This window comes from Amblyomma maculatum, chromosome 1, assembly GCF_055883805.1.
Source record: "Amblyomma maculatum isolate TAMU_Amacu chromosome 1, ASM5588380v1, whole genome shotgun sequence".
In the NCBI taxonomy this organism is placed as follows: domain Eukaryota; kingdom Metazoa; phylum Arthropoda; class Arachnida; order Ixodida; family Ixodidae; genus Amblyomma; species Amblyomma maculatum.
The window spans coordinates 65,938,572-65,954,973 of NC_139344.1; the positions used below are offsets into that span (position 1 = coordinate 65,938,572).

General features: G+C 46.1%; 2 protein-coding genes across 2 annotated transcripts in view; one reads left to right on the forward strand and one right to left on the reverse strand.

The window, feature by feature from the left end:
• Positions 1–16,402, reverse strand: part of Ac76E (adenylate cyclase type 2 Ac76E) — a 586,427-nt gene that overhangs the window by 130,210 nt on the left and 439,815 nt on the right. The window lies entirely within an intron of this gene.
• On the forward strand, positions 11,408–13,257 carry LOC146202693 (uncharacterized). Its single transcript, XM_084584915.1, has one exon. The coding sequence runs from the start codon at positions 11,514–11,516 to the stop codon at positions 12,414–12,416; it is 903 nt and encodes a 300-aa protein (XP_084441041.1). The 5' UTR covers positions 11,408–11,513; the 3' UTR covers positions 12,417–13,257.

Here is a 16,402-nt window from a genome sequence, read left to right on the forward strand (position 1 = left end):
AAAAGAATGTTCTAAATGGATGCACGAATGCGCCTAGCTGCACTATAAGAAAGGCAAGGTTCGACCAGTCCTCGCGTTATAGCCTTGGCATATTCTAGTAGTTTCACAATTCGAACAACTTTATCCGGTGATAAAACAATGTATAGCCAGATTACTATTCAATCAATGTTCTGCAAGAGATGATATACTCGATCTTTAGCGGAGCAAAAAAAAAAAAAAAGGGTCACGTACTGAACTCAGCACTTTCCCTTTTCCTTGAACCATTAAGGGGAGCTTGAAGAGCGCCATGAAAGAAATGTTCGAGTTACTATTTCAAAAATAAGCCTTTATTTTTCGAATGATTTGCAAGGTGTGAAACCGGTAACGAGGGACGTACTACTCAATGATGAGCATGATCGGATATACAGCCTTCATTAGGCGGCTCCTGCATGCAAAAGCGGTACCAGAGGTGGTGAAATAAATATCAGAACAATTTTCAGGTAATGCCAGCTTGCAGCCACATGATGCTCTTTGTAGAGTGCCCCACACTGGATCGACAATCAATAGATCTCGAGTTTCTTCCGGTCAGAAGCATTAAATAGGCTGCCATAACCACGTGTACTTCTACGTGGAACTCACCGATGAAAACAGTGCTTTCATTTTTGTTGCGCACCGCTGGACGTACGCAGACAAACGTGCGGATAGAATATAATGTTTACTTATATGAAACAAATATTCCACTCCAAAAGAGAGAGAGAAAGAGAAAATATCCGATTTCCACAAGGCTACTTTAGAATAATTCTCATTCGTATGTTCAGTTAGCTTAGAGACAGAAGCGCCAAATATACAGGAGCAATCTACTAGTATGCTCTCTTGTAGATTGCAGAAGACGGCTGATGGCGTTAAATTATCATCCGTCATGCTGGCATTGCGTAAGCATCAAGTGAATGCAGCGTACCCCGGCGAGCATGCACTGACCACAATCGTCCTTATGGGTTAGAATTCCGTTCAGTTCAGGCGCCCACCTGACTGTGTAACAGTTAAAGGTACCCTGGCTGTGGCTTAGCGGATATGGCGATTCCTTGCTGAGCCAAAGGTTAGAATTCCGTTCAGTTCAGGCGCCCACCTGACTGTGTAACAGTTAAAGGTACCCTGGCTGTGGCTTAGCGGATATGGCGATTCCTTGCTGAGCCAAAGGTTAGAATTCCGTTCAGTTCAGGCGCCCACCTGACTGTGTAACAGTTAAAGGTACCCTGGCTGTGGCTTAGCGGATATGGCGATTCCTTGCTCAGCCAAAGGTTAGAATTCCGTTCAGTTCAGGCGCCCACCTGACTGTGTAACAGTTAAAGGTACCCTGGCTGTGGCTTAGCGGATATGGCGATTCCTTGCTGAGCCAAAGGTTAGAATTCCGTTCAGTTCAGGCGCCCACCTGACTGTGTAACAGTTAAAGGTACCCTGGCTGTGGCTTAGCGGGTATGGCGATTCCTTGCTGAGCCAAAGGTTAGAATTCCGTTCAGTTCAGGCGCCCACCTGACTGTGTAACAGTTAAAGGTACCCTGGCTGTGGCTTAGCGGATATGGCGATTCCTTGCTGAGCCAAAGGTTAGAATTCCGTTCAGTTCAGGCGCCCACCTGACTGTGTAACAGTTAAAGGTACCCTGGCTGTGGCTTAGCGGATATGGCGATTCCTTGCTCAGCCAAAGGTTAGAATTCCGTTCAGTTCAGGCGCCCACCTGACTGTGTAACAGTTAAAGGTACCCTGGCTGTGGCTTAGCGGATATGGCGATTCCTTGCTGAGCCAAAGGTTAGAATTCCGTTCAGTTCAGGCGCCCACCTGACTGTGTAACAGTTAAAGGTACCCTGGCTGTGGCTTAGCGGATATGGCGATTCCTTGCTGAGCCAAAGGTTAGAATTCCGTTCAGTTCAGGCGCCCACCTGACTGTGTAACAGTTAAAGGTACCCTGGCTGTGGCTTAGCGGATATGGCGATTCCTTGCTGAGCCAAAGGTTAGAATTCCGTTCAGTTCAGGCGCCCACCTGACTGTGTAACAGTTAAAGGTACCCTGGCTGTGGCTTAGCGGATATGGCGATTCCTTGCTGAGCCAAAGGTTAGAATTCCGTTCAGTTCAGGCGCCCACCTGACTGTGTAACAGTTAAAGGTACCCTGGCTGTGGCTTAGCAGATGTGGCGATTCCTTGCTGAGCCAAAGGTTAGAATTCCGTTCAGTTCAGGCGCCCACCTGACTGTGTAACAGTTAAAGGTACCCTGGCTGTGGCTTAGCGGATATGGCGATTCCTTGCTGAGCCAAAGGTTAGAATTCCGTTCAGTTCAGGCGCCCACCTGACTGTGTAACAGTTAAAGGTACCCTGGCTGTGGCTTAGCGGATATGGCGATTCCTTGCTGAGCCAAAGGTTAGAATTCCGTTCAGTTCAGGCGCCCACCTGACTGTGTAACAGTTAAAGGTACCCTGGCTGTGGCTTAGCGGATGTGGCGATTCCTTGCTGAGCCAAAGGTCGCGGAATCAAATCCTGACCCCTGCGCCCTCTCAGAGCATCTCTCATAGCCCATGTACACCTTTGCACCACCACACTACACTTTAGATATAACACACCATACCGATTACAGGCATTTCCTTGCAAGTTCGTTGCCTTTTCCTGGAGACTGAAGCTTCCAAAAAGAGCCGGCGGACTGTTGCGAACCATTGACACTTTTCGCCATAGCTTTCTCTGCGCTCGAGTAGAGCAAGAATACTGGGCGCTGCAATATTATTTTCCAAAAAGAAGTTTTCTCTAACTTTACGCACGCCAGTGCAATTTGGTTAAAGCGGGACTCCCTATATGTGTCTCCGAACGGGGATCCGTAAGGGGAGACACAGTCAGGAAGCCGTGAACGTTATCGCGCCATATGCCTAAAGGTGGAGCTTAAGTGGCCCCCCAATATTAATTGTTACACGTAACAGTTTCAAAATCCTCGGCACTATAGCAACTTTCTGATGGCTGTGCAGTATTCTGAACTGACAGCTTTAACATGAATGATTTCGGTGACACAGACATAAGTAGTATGCAGCGGGAAACAGCGTCATCGACGGGGTACAGCTACCAAGGCTGAAATATATTCTCAAATTTGAAGCTTCTTTTCATTGCCAGCCCTTTTAGCTATCCTATCTATGGACTAATTGTTTCGGTAAGTGAATTAGGCTCTCTAATAATAATAATTGGTTCACAGAAAAGGAAAGGCGCAGTATCTGTCACACTTTTGTCTGTGGACACCTGAACCGCGCCGTAAGGGAAGGGAGGAAGGTGGGAGTTAAAGTGGAAGGAGAGAAAGAGGAGCCGTAGTGGAGGGCTACGGAGTAGTTTCGACCACCTGGGGATCTTTAACGTGCGCTGACATCGTACAGCACACGGACGCCTCTTCGTTTCGCCTCCATCGAAACGCAGCCGCCGAGGTCGGGTTCGAAACCGGGTATTCCGGTCAGTAGTCAGGAGTCTTACCACTGTACCACCCCGGCTGGGCGAATTAGGCTCTCTCAGAAAGAAAAATAATTGCTAATGCTCAACCCGGCTGAACCCAGTGTGTTGAGCAATAACTCGGTTGACACGGTTTGGCGTGAGTCGTGACTATTAAACTTTTCGCTCAACGTGGTCAGACTTTGCTTACCCAGCAACCCCAGCAATCGATGAAGAAAATACGTTCTTCATCCGTTTTAGTAGCGGCCTGAGTCCGCTGCTTTGATTTCTTCCTCGCCAACTCAGCTTGTTGCCGCAATCTACCGTAAGTATCGCACGAAGCAGCTCGGCGTCTCCGATGCACCGTCGGCGGATGCGGCCCGGCAGCCGGCTCCACCTCTATGGCTTTCCGCAGCAGCTTATCACATGGTTAGACGCCATGCGTCATCACATATCACGTGGTTCAGCTCCGCTGCAGCAGCGAGGAGAACGCACGTTTTCGCCTCAGTTCTCTTCTCAGCAGCGAGGCGAGCAGCTGGCGCGCGATGCGTGACGTCACTAACACGTTTGCTCTTCCGTCTTCTCACAGCAGTCAGGCGATCAGCCGATACTCGACGCATCATGCGACTGACTGGTACGCTCCCCTGGTTTGAAGGCCAAATCGGTCAGCCTGATGACCCTCGAGGATGGGCATGGGAGAATTCGAGCTATCTCTCTAAAATTCAAATGTTAATCTTCGCACTGTTTCGCCAAAGCGTTAGAATCCCTAATATTACTTACTTTTATATCCTAATGTAGTTTTCTCACACTTTTTGCTTTTGTAAGAGCAAGAAAAATCTCAACACTGAGTGGACCTCCAAGTGGCTAGAAGTTTTCTCGCTGTAGATGATCAAGCCTGTTCTGAGAAGAGTGCCAGCGGTACAAAGTTTCGTGTCAGGAGGTACCATTGTAGGGCTAGACAATGGTTGCGTTTCCGGTGACCATGCTTTCAGTTATGATTCTACTCAATAATCGGCTCTTGCGAGTTGAGCGTTTCGTCTTTTTTTTTTGAAGTGTATTGGGAATGAATATAAATGCTCTGCAAAACGTCTCGCTCGCAGAAGTTACAGGTATGTGGCTTTTTCAAGTTTATTGTCATTGTACTCATCGACTATAGCTTTCTCCGTGTGTTCATCGCATAGTTTACATCAGCACACTAACAGACTTGAAAAACATCTAATTTTAGGTGTGATTTTAAACTTGACGAGAGTTATTCAGGGGCTGTATTTTGAACATATGTACACAATTCACTTTCTTGCCTCTCTGCAGTTCATCGACACAACAAGCGGAGAACACTGTCTGCTGACTGCCAGCTTTGACTTGGTATGGAAAAAGCGATTGACAAATAGCAAATAGTAAAAAAGTTTTCTTAGGTCCCAGAAGGCAATCAAGATCATTTATTTTCTGGCATTCTTTACCTCTTTCGATGAAATTAGGATTGATTGATTGATTGATTTATCGTTTAACCCACCCACCAGCTTACTAAATGTATTGCCTGCATGGACTGAGCGACTTTACTAAGTGGACTAGATTGATGGAGTGGAATTACAGACAGCCTTCCTTGACTGACCGAAGCACATACTTTATAGCGTTGACCGACCGACCGACCGACCGACCGGCCGACCTACCGACCGTCCGACTGACTGGACTCAATGGACTGATTGACTAGTCTGACTGAATGGCTGGGCTGACTTCACTGGACTGACTTTACTATAGCATTTTACTATACCAACTTCATGAACTTACCTGGACTGACTTTGCGAGACTGACTGACTTTATTGAATAGACTAAGAAAACTATCGCAACGATTAATGATGCAAGTGCTTATATTTGACACTGTCAATGCTAGCCTCTATGTAAGTGGAAGTCTTTTAAAACGGCCTTCAAAATTGTAAATATTTATGGCACTTCAGCCTCTGCCTTTTATCAAAACAGCTGCTGGAAACCCTTAGTTTCACCGATCCTCAAAAGTGGATGAAAGAGGAGGGGGGCATTGGGATACCTCGCATTTTTAAAATAATCTATCATGCTTAAATAACTCCCCAGTATAAACACAGTGCCTATCGGCTACCGTGAGTCATTACAGCATTCTCAGTTGAAAAAAAAAAAAAGTTTCTTGTCAATTGACAAATAAAGTTATGCCTCCTCATCCTCTCCTAATTGACGGCGCTAATGCGGTTCGATTCTTAAATCCCTTGAAACATACGTACATTGCTTTCTTTATCCAACCTTTTTTTTGAGCTGGAACTGCAGAGGAGACGTCCATTTCCTCCTAATGCTTTCCAGAGCAACAAACGCCTCGAAAGGAGGGAATGTAAATAAACGTTACTGACAGTCCTGAGCTTCCTCTTTTTCATAAGAACTTTACAATTTTGCTTTTTGTTTCCACAGATTTAATTCCGGTTATTCCTTATTTGTCCATAATGGATCATTCCGACTTCTGAGTTGTGCGAAACGAGAGGAAAAACACATTGAAATAAAAACTAATTATCCATTCAGGGAGAGAACTTTCAGGAATTCGTAATTAAAAAAGTGAAGACTCGAGAACAACTCCAGCCTTTTTCCACTAGAGGTTCGTTTTTATTCGATAAGAAGGAGAAAAAAGAAGGCGATCAGTGCGAAGGGCAGCAAATACGATGTCGGCACCCCTTTTTTTTCTTCTCCTCTGAGCTCGTGTCATATGATGAATGCAAACTGCCGTACTGCGCATGCCTGTTTGTGCAAAAGTACGAATGCGCGACTCAGTTCTTGTTGAGATGTGGAAGGAGGACGCAAGGAGACAGTGGGGATGAGCGAAGAAGCCAGATACCTTATCCGGGAACTATTTGCAATCTTCACAAATGACGTTGCAGTGCTGAGGGTACCGAACCCTGACGAGCTCATGTATTTATTATCCCAGAAGGCATCAGTTTTGGGCCACGGTTGATTAAGCATTAAGCCACTGATTAATCTCTGTGGGTCAGGCATCTTCAATTCATTGCGTGAGTGCAGACAGACACTGTCCAGGAATACCAGAAAACGGACATTTGTCATGAAAGCGATTGAAACGGTTGGTTGGTTGGTTTGTGGGGTTTAACGTCCCAAAGCAACTCAGGCTATGAGAGACGCCGTAGTGGAGGACTCCGGAAATTTCGACCACCTGGGGTTCTTTAACGTGCACTGACAACGCACAGCACACGGGCGCCTTGCTTTTCGCCTCCATCGAAAAGCTGCCGCCGAGGCCGGGATTCGATCCCGCGTCCTTGGGAACAGTAGTCGAGCGCCGTAACCACTGCGCCACCCCGGCGGGGTGAAAGCGATTGCGTCAATCGAATTACGGTCCGAGCCTTAAACGATTGGCGAATAAGCCAGCGCCTCTCTTTCGGCAGTATATAGTAATATGTGGCCGTTGCCATGTCTGTACATTAACGTTTGCAGACAAGACAAGTCAGCGATTACAACTGCGGACCTTCACGTTGCATAATGAGCTAGGCACTGCACAACGATTATTCGTAGATGCCTCTCTGGTCAATGGGGGGGGGGGGGGGGGATCATTTCGCCTTACAGAGGCCTTGAATTGCGCAGAGAAGCATTCGTAGCTTCCCCGTTCAAAACTCTCGTGAGTGATAACCACGCCTATTTGTCAAGGGCGAAACGGTGACATTTTACGTACTTTACGTAAGGGGTTACACTTTAGCTGTGTTAAGCCAAGATGAAGTTACGCTATATCGCGAAGGCTAGCTTTCTGTATAAAAAAATCTGTAATTTGATATTTCATCACCATTTCGGAGCTAATAAGCTCAGGAAACGTGTGTTTTCACTAAAAGCGTCAGTTATTAGTTAGTCGTTAGCCATTATTCAGTCATTCTGTCGTTATTAAAAACGCATATAACCGTGATGTTACAGGGGATGATTTAAGGAACTATATAAAATAGTTTGTTCGAGAGTAGAAAAAAAAGAAACATTTTCACGGGCAAACTCTGTGCCATGGCGAAAATAATACGCTGTAACTCTACTCCACTTTTTTAACTAATTATTCAGGAACCACCAAATTACCGTTTTAATTATCGCAGATGAATGAAGCCGTCAGCAAGACGATATCATGCCACTTTTTGTAGAACGAAGAAAAATCCGTTTACTAAACTACTGCAGCTCGAAGAAATCAGACAATTTCGACATACGAAACTGGAACAGAGCATAAGACAAGAGCAGGAAGTTCTGCACAGAAGAGACGTCCGGTGGCGGCACGATGCAGCGGCAAGGGCGCTAAATTCGTACTGGCTGCTCTTGTGTGGCATATTATTCCCTTTATTTCTCTTCGTCGCTGTTAAAAATAAAGAACCCTCAGCCGGCAATCACTGGCCTTTCCTTTGCACCAAGCTGCGCGGCAAAAGAAGGTATATGTACAGCGCAATACCACTTGAATTTCAAACTGAACGCCGCTGCCACTGGTCATGTCATGATCGGATGTCACTTCTGGAACAAGCTTCGTGAGCATCTGGTGCTCTCAGTTTGAGTTTCGTACGCAAAAAAGAAAAAAAAAAGCGTCGGAATTCCTCGCACTGCAGGACCTTAGAAAACAAGTTTACCTTCGTTTTAAAATTGCTATGGCAGCATCTTGGTCACGGCTTCGAACTCTCAATTGAGACAAATCACCTAATAGCGATACTTAGAATGGTAATTAATGGGTTTTAGTTGATTCCCTGGATATAGTTTATTAGCAGTGTTTTTCAGCATACTTTGCACGTTGCTTCTCCTATTTTCTTTCTATTTTGAGTTAACTACCTTTAAAATTACTTAAGGTTGTTCCTTAGGTAGTTTGTATAAAAGTCTAAGTAATTAAACTGGAAATGATAAGACTTCTCACCAACATCATAATGAAACATTGAATGCATCATGAAAAAAAAAAGGCAACAGTTTATTGCTAACCGGAACTTTTGGTCACCCATTCTGAATGCGGATTCAGGCGCTTATGACGGCAATGCTATAGGGCATCTGCTGTTTGTTTTTGGGAATGAATTCGTAGACGTTGTTGAAAGAGGCGAATCTATTAGATGTTTTGCTGGTAGCTGCACCGGTTTAAAGAGATGGTACCTGAAAATTAGAATATTTACAGTGATTCATTGAAGCAATCGCAGAGTGTTCGAGGCTTTAGGGTATCGCGGTAGACTAAGATAAAAGTGTAGCGCTGTCTATCACACAAAAACGTTAACTAAATTATGGGTACCTGAGAGCGTTTCTCGTTTGGAAATCCACTTGGTATCACATACCTCCGATGTTTATTCGTTGGCAACGAAGAAGTTTTGGATTTTTAAAGAGTATTTTAAGATGCTTTTAGCAGTAGCAGCTAAGGTCCCTGCGTGTAATGCTCACGTTAGGTTCAGACTTGAATATTGCAGCGAGGTGATCGTTCAACTGATGCGCATTCTGAAAAACCGGTTCTGTTCATGATAAATATACCAGGTCTGTGTAAGCGACCAAGCTAATGGTACAAAAAGTACAAACTTTAGATTTGCGGAGGAAAGTCAGCCGTCTAGTATTGCTTCATAGATACACCTTAGGCAACCTAAAGCAGGGCTACCGAATTCAATAAAATGGCCCAGCAGAGCGTGACGTTTAAAGGAGCTTTCGTCAGCCTAAAGTTTCGCAGGAACAATCGCATTAAAGTACAGTTTTTTTTTCTCTCCGACGACTCTTGGGGAGAGGCACTTTCTTCCATCCAGTACAGCATTTGAATCGAAATGTCTTGCGAAAGAGCGGTAAGACTTCTTTAATAGCTCTAAGGATTGCTATAATGTTATACCCAATTTTTTTATTCAACTACAATGCCCCTCCTGCTTCTACCAAAAGCGAAATTGAGACGCTGTTCCAATATTTTAGAACAAGTGCGTTTTTTTTTTCATATTAAATAATAGGGACGTAAAATTGTGCAGCCACAGAACTTTAGTCGGCCTTCAATTAAATGTAACCATTTGGAGTAACCAAATGCATTCTAAGGGAAGGTAAGCGTAGCAGAGGGCGGTAGAAAATTAGGTGGTGGAATGAGACTAAGAAATTTGCAGCGGTCAAGTGGATGCAGATAGCACAGGACCGGGTTAATTGGAGGAAAATGGGAGATGTCTTCTCCCTGCAGTGGGTATAGTCCGGCTGATGATGATGATGATGTCTTCAAAAAGGGTAGAGACATCGCACACCTTACATAACAGAGCAAACTGTTAGGATAGTTCATTATATTCATGACATGTGACACCCAATCAATGCAAATAAATATTTCTATGAAAGGAGAGAATATGCCGTATGATGATGTGCGATAGAGCTAGCTGCTTAAGATGAAGTTATTAACATTTTGTTAGCATTTGGATATGCATCAGCTATACGGTACACCACTTCTCTGTGAGAATAAAGAATTAGCGGCCTCGCAGTCGTACCCCGGCAGATGAGCAGTTTCCGACTGGACATTTAGCCGTATGCAATAGACTACTTAGGAAACTGTCATTTCATATTGAAACAGTGTCTTAAATTGTACGCTTAATTCAGCATGTGAAATAGAAGATGACTGTTTATTAGACCATCGAGGCTGGTGATGGCTAGAAAGACAACATATTGTAATGTACTAGGCGACGACGAAGTGAACAGTGCAGGAGCGAAGGAGGAGAAGACGATGGAGAGAGAATAAAGCTGGGCGTTATTCTAAACGGATTGTTAGAAGATCATTTAAGAAGCCTTTCTGCTAGTTTAGTTGTAGCTACTGACGCATCTCAAAGTAATGAAAAGGCGGGTGTGGGTATATGTTGTCCACATTTAGACTGGTCTTTTTCTGTCCGGCTTCCGGACTTCACCCCAATTTTTGAAGCGGAGTTTCTGGCGGTGGTACTCGCTTTACGGAAATTAGACTCCTCATTTTCTAAAGTGGCTGTAATTTCCGACTCTCTATCCTTGTGTTCATCTCTCTCTTCGTCGGTGGATTCTGCAATAGTAAAAACCTTTGTCTCCTTGATCCCTAGACATTTGAAAATTGTACATATGGTATGGGTACCAGGCCACAGCAATGTGACTTTAAATGAATATGCTGACAATTTGGCAAAATAGTCCCTTAATGGCCCCGTATTATCTATCCTTCCGGCGACCGCGTACATCACCGCAGCGAGGTTTCGAAGAAACGTTCTATTAAATATGAAAAATGGACATCTTTTAAGATCTGATGACTACCTGCATCTAAATTATTCTTGGAATAGAAAATTATGTCATTCACGGCAACTTGAGATTTCACTAACAAGGCTGCGATGCCGTATCCCACCTTTAAATTTCTATCTTTACAGGTCGGATTTGGCGCTGTCTCCCGTCTGCCCATTTTGCGGTGAACAAGAAACATTAGATCACTTTTTATTGTTTTGCCGCCGCTTTACTACGTTGAGAAAACAGTTGATAGAAAGGCCATTGCAACAGCTTGGCCTTAGTTTAAGCAGCCCGACATTCTTATCATTTGGCGCCACCATCCTTGGGCACAGTCACAGGTCTGTTTTTACCGCCATGCAAATTTTTTTACTGGACTCAAATCGTTTGCCTTGCTAAATATTTAAACATCACTTGTTCTACAATTGTAGTGCCAATCTCCCGTGAGTGTTACCACTTTTCATTTTATATTTCACTTATTTCCCGTATTGTTTCCTTTCCTCTACCCCTCAAATCCTTTTTTTTTATTATTATTATGCAAGTATATTTAAAAAAAAATAATTTGCTACCCAATTCTTGGCCGATCCCCCTCTGTGGGTATATGCCATAAGTTATTTGGACAACAACAACAACGGCCGCGTCTCTGCTTGTTCTCCGTCACAATGGCGCAGTCGACCAACTTCGGGCCCGACCCAGACCTCCCCGACCCGCTCCTCCTCCAAAGCGTCCGGGAAGTCACACGACCGGTTCACTCGGCGCCCGGAACTTCTATTCCGACCGAGAACGGCCTCCATGCCTCCTCGGCGTATTCGGCTCTGGCAGCCCTCCTTCCCGAAGTGCTCTCCACCCTCCGGGAGGTAACCGCCACTTTCGCCGCAGCGCTTGGCCGCGTCTCGATGTCCTCTGGGTGCCCAATACCACCGGTACCACTTCTGGAGTTCCGTGGCTTCTCTGACGACGCCGAAGCATCGGTTGAACTTGTCGATGCAGCTGCCCTGCGTTTTGCGTGGTCTCCAGCCACCACGCTCGCCGTCGCGGAGGACCATCTCCGTGGTGCCGCCCGCGCCTGGCACCAGTACGAAGGCCGCCGCTACACCACTTGGACGGCCTGGACCTCCGCCCTTCTTGCCGCGTTTACACCTCTGGCCAGTGCGCGCGACGCCAAACTCACGACGATGAGAGCGCGGCACCAGGCTCCAGGTGAAGATGTCGCAGTTTACATTTATGATAAGGTCCGCCTTCTTCAGGCCTGCAACATCGAGTGGCCCGCGTCTGCAGCCAAACAGTACATCGTCGACGGGCTTCACGATGCCACCCACGCATCGATTATGTCCACACTGGACACTGACAGCCTCTCAATGTTTGTCTACCGAGCGGCCTCCTTGCATGACCCCGCCAGTCGTCGCGGGACCCTTGCTGCTGCCGGGACATCTGCCACAGCACCACAGGAACGCCGCGGTTGCTTTTCATGCGGACAACATGGCCACATGTACAAGGATTGTCCTCATGCTGCCCGCCCACGTATACAATTCCAGAACCACCCTCTTCCCTTCCTGCCGGTTCATGTCGACGGCATCGGCGAGTTGACCGCACTGGTTGACACCGGCGCTCAGCGAACGGCATTGCTTCAACGTCATGCACTGGACCCGATGAGTCAATGGACCTCGGCTCCACTGCAAGGCTTGTGGGGAAGCGCTGCTCCCGTCGGTGCAGTGGATATCTGCATCCGGACTGAGGCTGGCAGCAAGGTCCTGGTGGGCATCCCGGTGTTTGCGGACTTGCCTGCTGACCTCATCTAGGGCGCAGACTACCTCATGTCCGGGGACGTGGCTCTGTCAATCGAAAACGGCGAAGTGCAGCTCCGCTCGTGCCGTACCGTCCCTAGCCCGCCCGTGGACGAGCATCCTAAAAGTGAGGTTAACCGCATGCAACACCAACAAGAAGCAGTACATCACCCGAAGAAAGGCTATGTTTCCCTAGAGCGGTTGAGAGGAACAGTGAAGTGGTTTAACGTGGTAGGCGGCTATGGCTTCATCAACCGCACCGGCACTGGCGAGGACAGTTTTGTCCACGGCACCGCGTTACAGCACTGCCGTAAACTTCGCCGCATCCGGAAAGGGCAGGAAGTTGAATACGAAGTAAATCCAGGAGAAAGAGGCCTCACTGCGGCCAATGTCAGTGTGCTCGATGTGAAGAGCGCGCAGAAACGTCTCAAGTTCGCCGGGAAGGAACGAGAACACACCGACTGGCATACTGAGGCAAGCTGTGCACGGCACGATACTTCCGATGAAAACGGCGGCAGCAGCAACAAATATTGCGGCGAAGCTTTAATTTTTGTCACCACTGCGGATGCTTCACGAGGGTCCCGCAATGAATCCCGCACAGAGAGCAATCAGACAATAGGCAAATATTATTGGTGCGAATATCATCATGGCTACGCAGGAGGACAGCAAGAAAAAAAAAGCCATGTGCAGCAGATGCGATGTCAGCAATATGGTGGTGCTCCATTGAAGGACGAGCGCAGTCATGGCCGAGTGTAATGTACTAGGCGACGACAAAGTGAACAGTGCAGGAGCGAAGGAGGAGAAGACGATGAAGACAGAATAAAGCTGGGCGTTCCAAAGAAGGCGTCACAATATATTAACCAACCACATGAGAGTCAAGGCTTGATTTTAAGGACCTAATAGTACTTTATGAGTGACCTTGCAAGGCAAACTCAAAGCCTCCGAAATTTCCAACGTAGTGTATTTTTAATGCCAACGCTTAACAGCAATATGAATATTTGCGTCGTGGATTAGGCCGCATAGCTTTAATGTGCATTTTAAGCTTATTTCGAAGCAAAGCTGACAAAGTGCTCAAAAAAAAAAAAACAGCCAGGACATAAACAGCAACTGAGAAAATTATTTTTTTTTTTTGCTTCTTCGGTACGATATCGCATAAGCGATCCATCCTTGAATGTTTTGAGCGCAGGGGCACGTTGGTTTCTTTTTAAAGCAATATACAAAAATGGTAATGATATAAGTGGCACTAAGTTTCGTTTAGGGACAGAATTCGAAGGGATGCATGAGCCGACTGATTAACGCGCTTTGATTTTAAACATTCATCAGCTAGTTTAGATGCAAAAGCGCCCACAATTTAAAGAGCCTGGAATATTAGCAAAGCTTTATTCATACTTGTGCAGCCATAATTTATATATATATATATATATATATATATATATATATATATATATATATATATATATATCGCTATGTCTTGTTTTGTTGAGCGCAGTTTGCCAATCTGTCACCCCATATTTTGTTTCCCACACACCAAAGTTAATCCTAAAAACTGTTACTTGCTTTCATAACAATGAGAGAGCAATTATGCTTCAAACATCAATCGCTTGTTAAGGATGAGAGCGCTGCCTACATTCTTAAAATGTTACATTGGTTTTAATCTCTTATTCGACTGAAAATTCTCAGAAGAGCTCAATGCAAATGCCTTTCATTATAGCTTTACACTGTGAAAAACATAAACGTTATCAATCTTGTCATGTGATTTGGGCGTCATAAAAAAGGCAAAAGAAGAAGCTAAATAGTGAGAGAGAGGAAACATAAGCTGGCGCGCCTTGGGAACTTGCAGTATTTAGATTAAATATAACACTCCCGTTACGTACTGAGTACATAACAGTTGTGGTGGAGATGCATGGATAGCTCAACACTGATCCCCGTTGTCTACGACAAAGCCGCCAACTCAAAGGTTTACCGCCCCTGCCATTCAATATGGCTCAGGACGGCGACGCCGACCGAGCAACCCCTGCGGTGGGCAACCGGCAGCATTATCGCGAGCCGCTCACCTTTGGCGCGAAATCTGACGAGGACGTCGACAAGAGATTAACCAAGTAAGAACGGGTGAGCCGGTAGAACAGTTAGGATTACACCGTGAAACTAGCGAGCATAGTTTTCTTCTTGGAAGGCACGACATTAATTTGGTTTTACAATTATGAGGACTAACCTACCAGCTGGATCGTTTCACAGAAGAAATCAAGAAGTGCTTTGGCGACGGGTCCGCGAAAAAGACATGCACAGAGAAAACGTTGCTGCAGCGAGTCCTCATACCTGGAGAGACATGCATCACATATATCGAGGACACTGGGAAATTGTGGTAGATAGTAAACCCACGGATGTTCCAGGAAGATAGTGGGGGACACTTGCACAAAGGATTCGCTGAAGACGTATACACGTTCCTTATCAGCAAAGATAATTTGAACTCCGCTGTTGACGTCATCAGACACTGCCACACGTTCGAAACCTGAAGTTGCGTCGCATCACACCTAAATTTGGACGACTGGCCAGCATCACATTCATCGTGGGCGTTAATGTAAAGTGCTTCGGAGTCGATGGCTGATTTGAAACGCCAGATCGCTAAAGGAGAACTGCTGCGTAATAAATATTCTGCATACCGGGAGGAACCCCAATATGACGGTTGCGCACTGCAGGCAGAACCCGCGATTCAGTCAACTGCCTGGACTCGGGATCGAAATGTGTCATGCTTTGACGACCGCAGACAATATAACGACTTAATCTCTTCCCAGCAGCGGGAGGTACGAAGAACTGCTTACACATATGGTTCCTCAACAATGCAGGCCTGACTACAATTGGAATCCAGAACAAGTTTTCATCCACTTTTATTCTGACCGGTGGCGCCCGCAACCTGTATGTCACAGCTGTGGCATGACTGGACACATCTCCCGGTACTGTCATCGACGGGGCCTGCTGTCACAAGACCATCGCCCGTTGCCCGAAGCTTCTGATACCCTCAAAGCAAAATTTTATCCGCCGACGCCTACACCGACTTTGGATACCTACCACCCGACACAGATGCGAAATGCCGCCTGCCTCCTACCGCAGCCTGACGTCGCCAACCCAAAGAGAGCGATGCTCACCGTCTGCTCGGCGCCGTTCTTCCCCTCCGGGAAACTAGAAGGCGCGGCCGATGGAGATGAGGCTGCCGGAAAATCCATTACCAATACATCTGCCTGTATTTAAGTTAAAGAGCAAACTTTAAGTGTTTATTAACGGCATCCGCCCTATGGCGTTAGACACTGTAGTAATAGTCTCCGTTATGAGTTAAAGATTAGAGAATTGTTTGGAATGCAAAGTAATGTTCAGCGTGAATCAATCTGGTATTCCGTGGTACTGGCGGTGAATCATTGGTGCCCCTGGGTGTGTGCTGCGCGAACGTTGCGATACGGGCCTAGCGTTTCGGACCGAATTCACAGTGTTGTCTTGTTCCGCGCATGAAGTACTCCTAGGTATAGACTTTTTTGCAACAGTGTGGTGCAACGTTAGACTGGCGGAATGGACAGATTTCACTGAATACTACGTTGATGTCAGCTCTTGTATAAGCCCCGTCACTCGATTTGGGAGCGTTTTTTTGTGTCTGAAGGTACAGTTGTACCTGAGCTGTCTGGAGAATTCATCCAAGTTGTTCCATCCACAAATTTGTGCGAGGATTTTGACCCAGTAGTGGAAACCAGAACACTTACCAGTGTAAATAAGAGTGCCTTGGTGCCCCGTCGCAAAGTTTCAGTGACCAGAGGCCACACCTTGCTGTGGACGGTGAACTATTCAGATGAGCCATCCATGCTACATGGTGGCATGAAACTCGCTCATTTCGAGGAAAGTGCGTCAATTTCCGTGGCGGCAATAAGTGGCTGTGCTCTTGAAGAGAAAGCTCACCCTTTACACAATCTCGGATCTAGGCAATAATAACCCTTTTTTGGCAACAAAGGAGTGCCAGA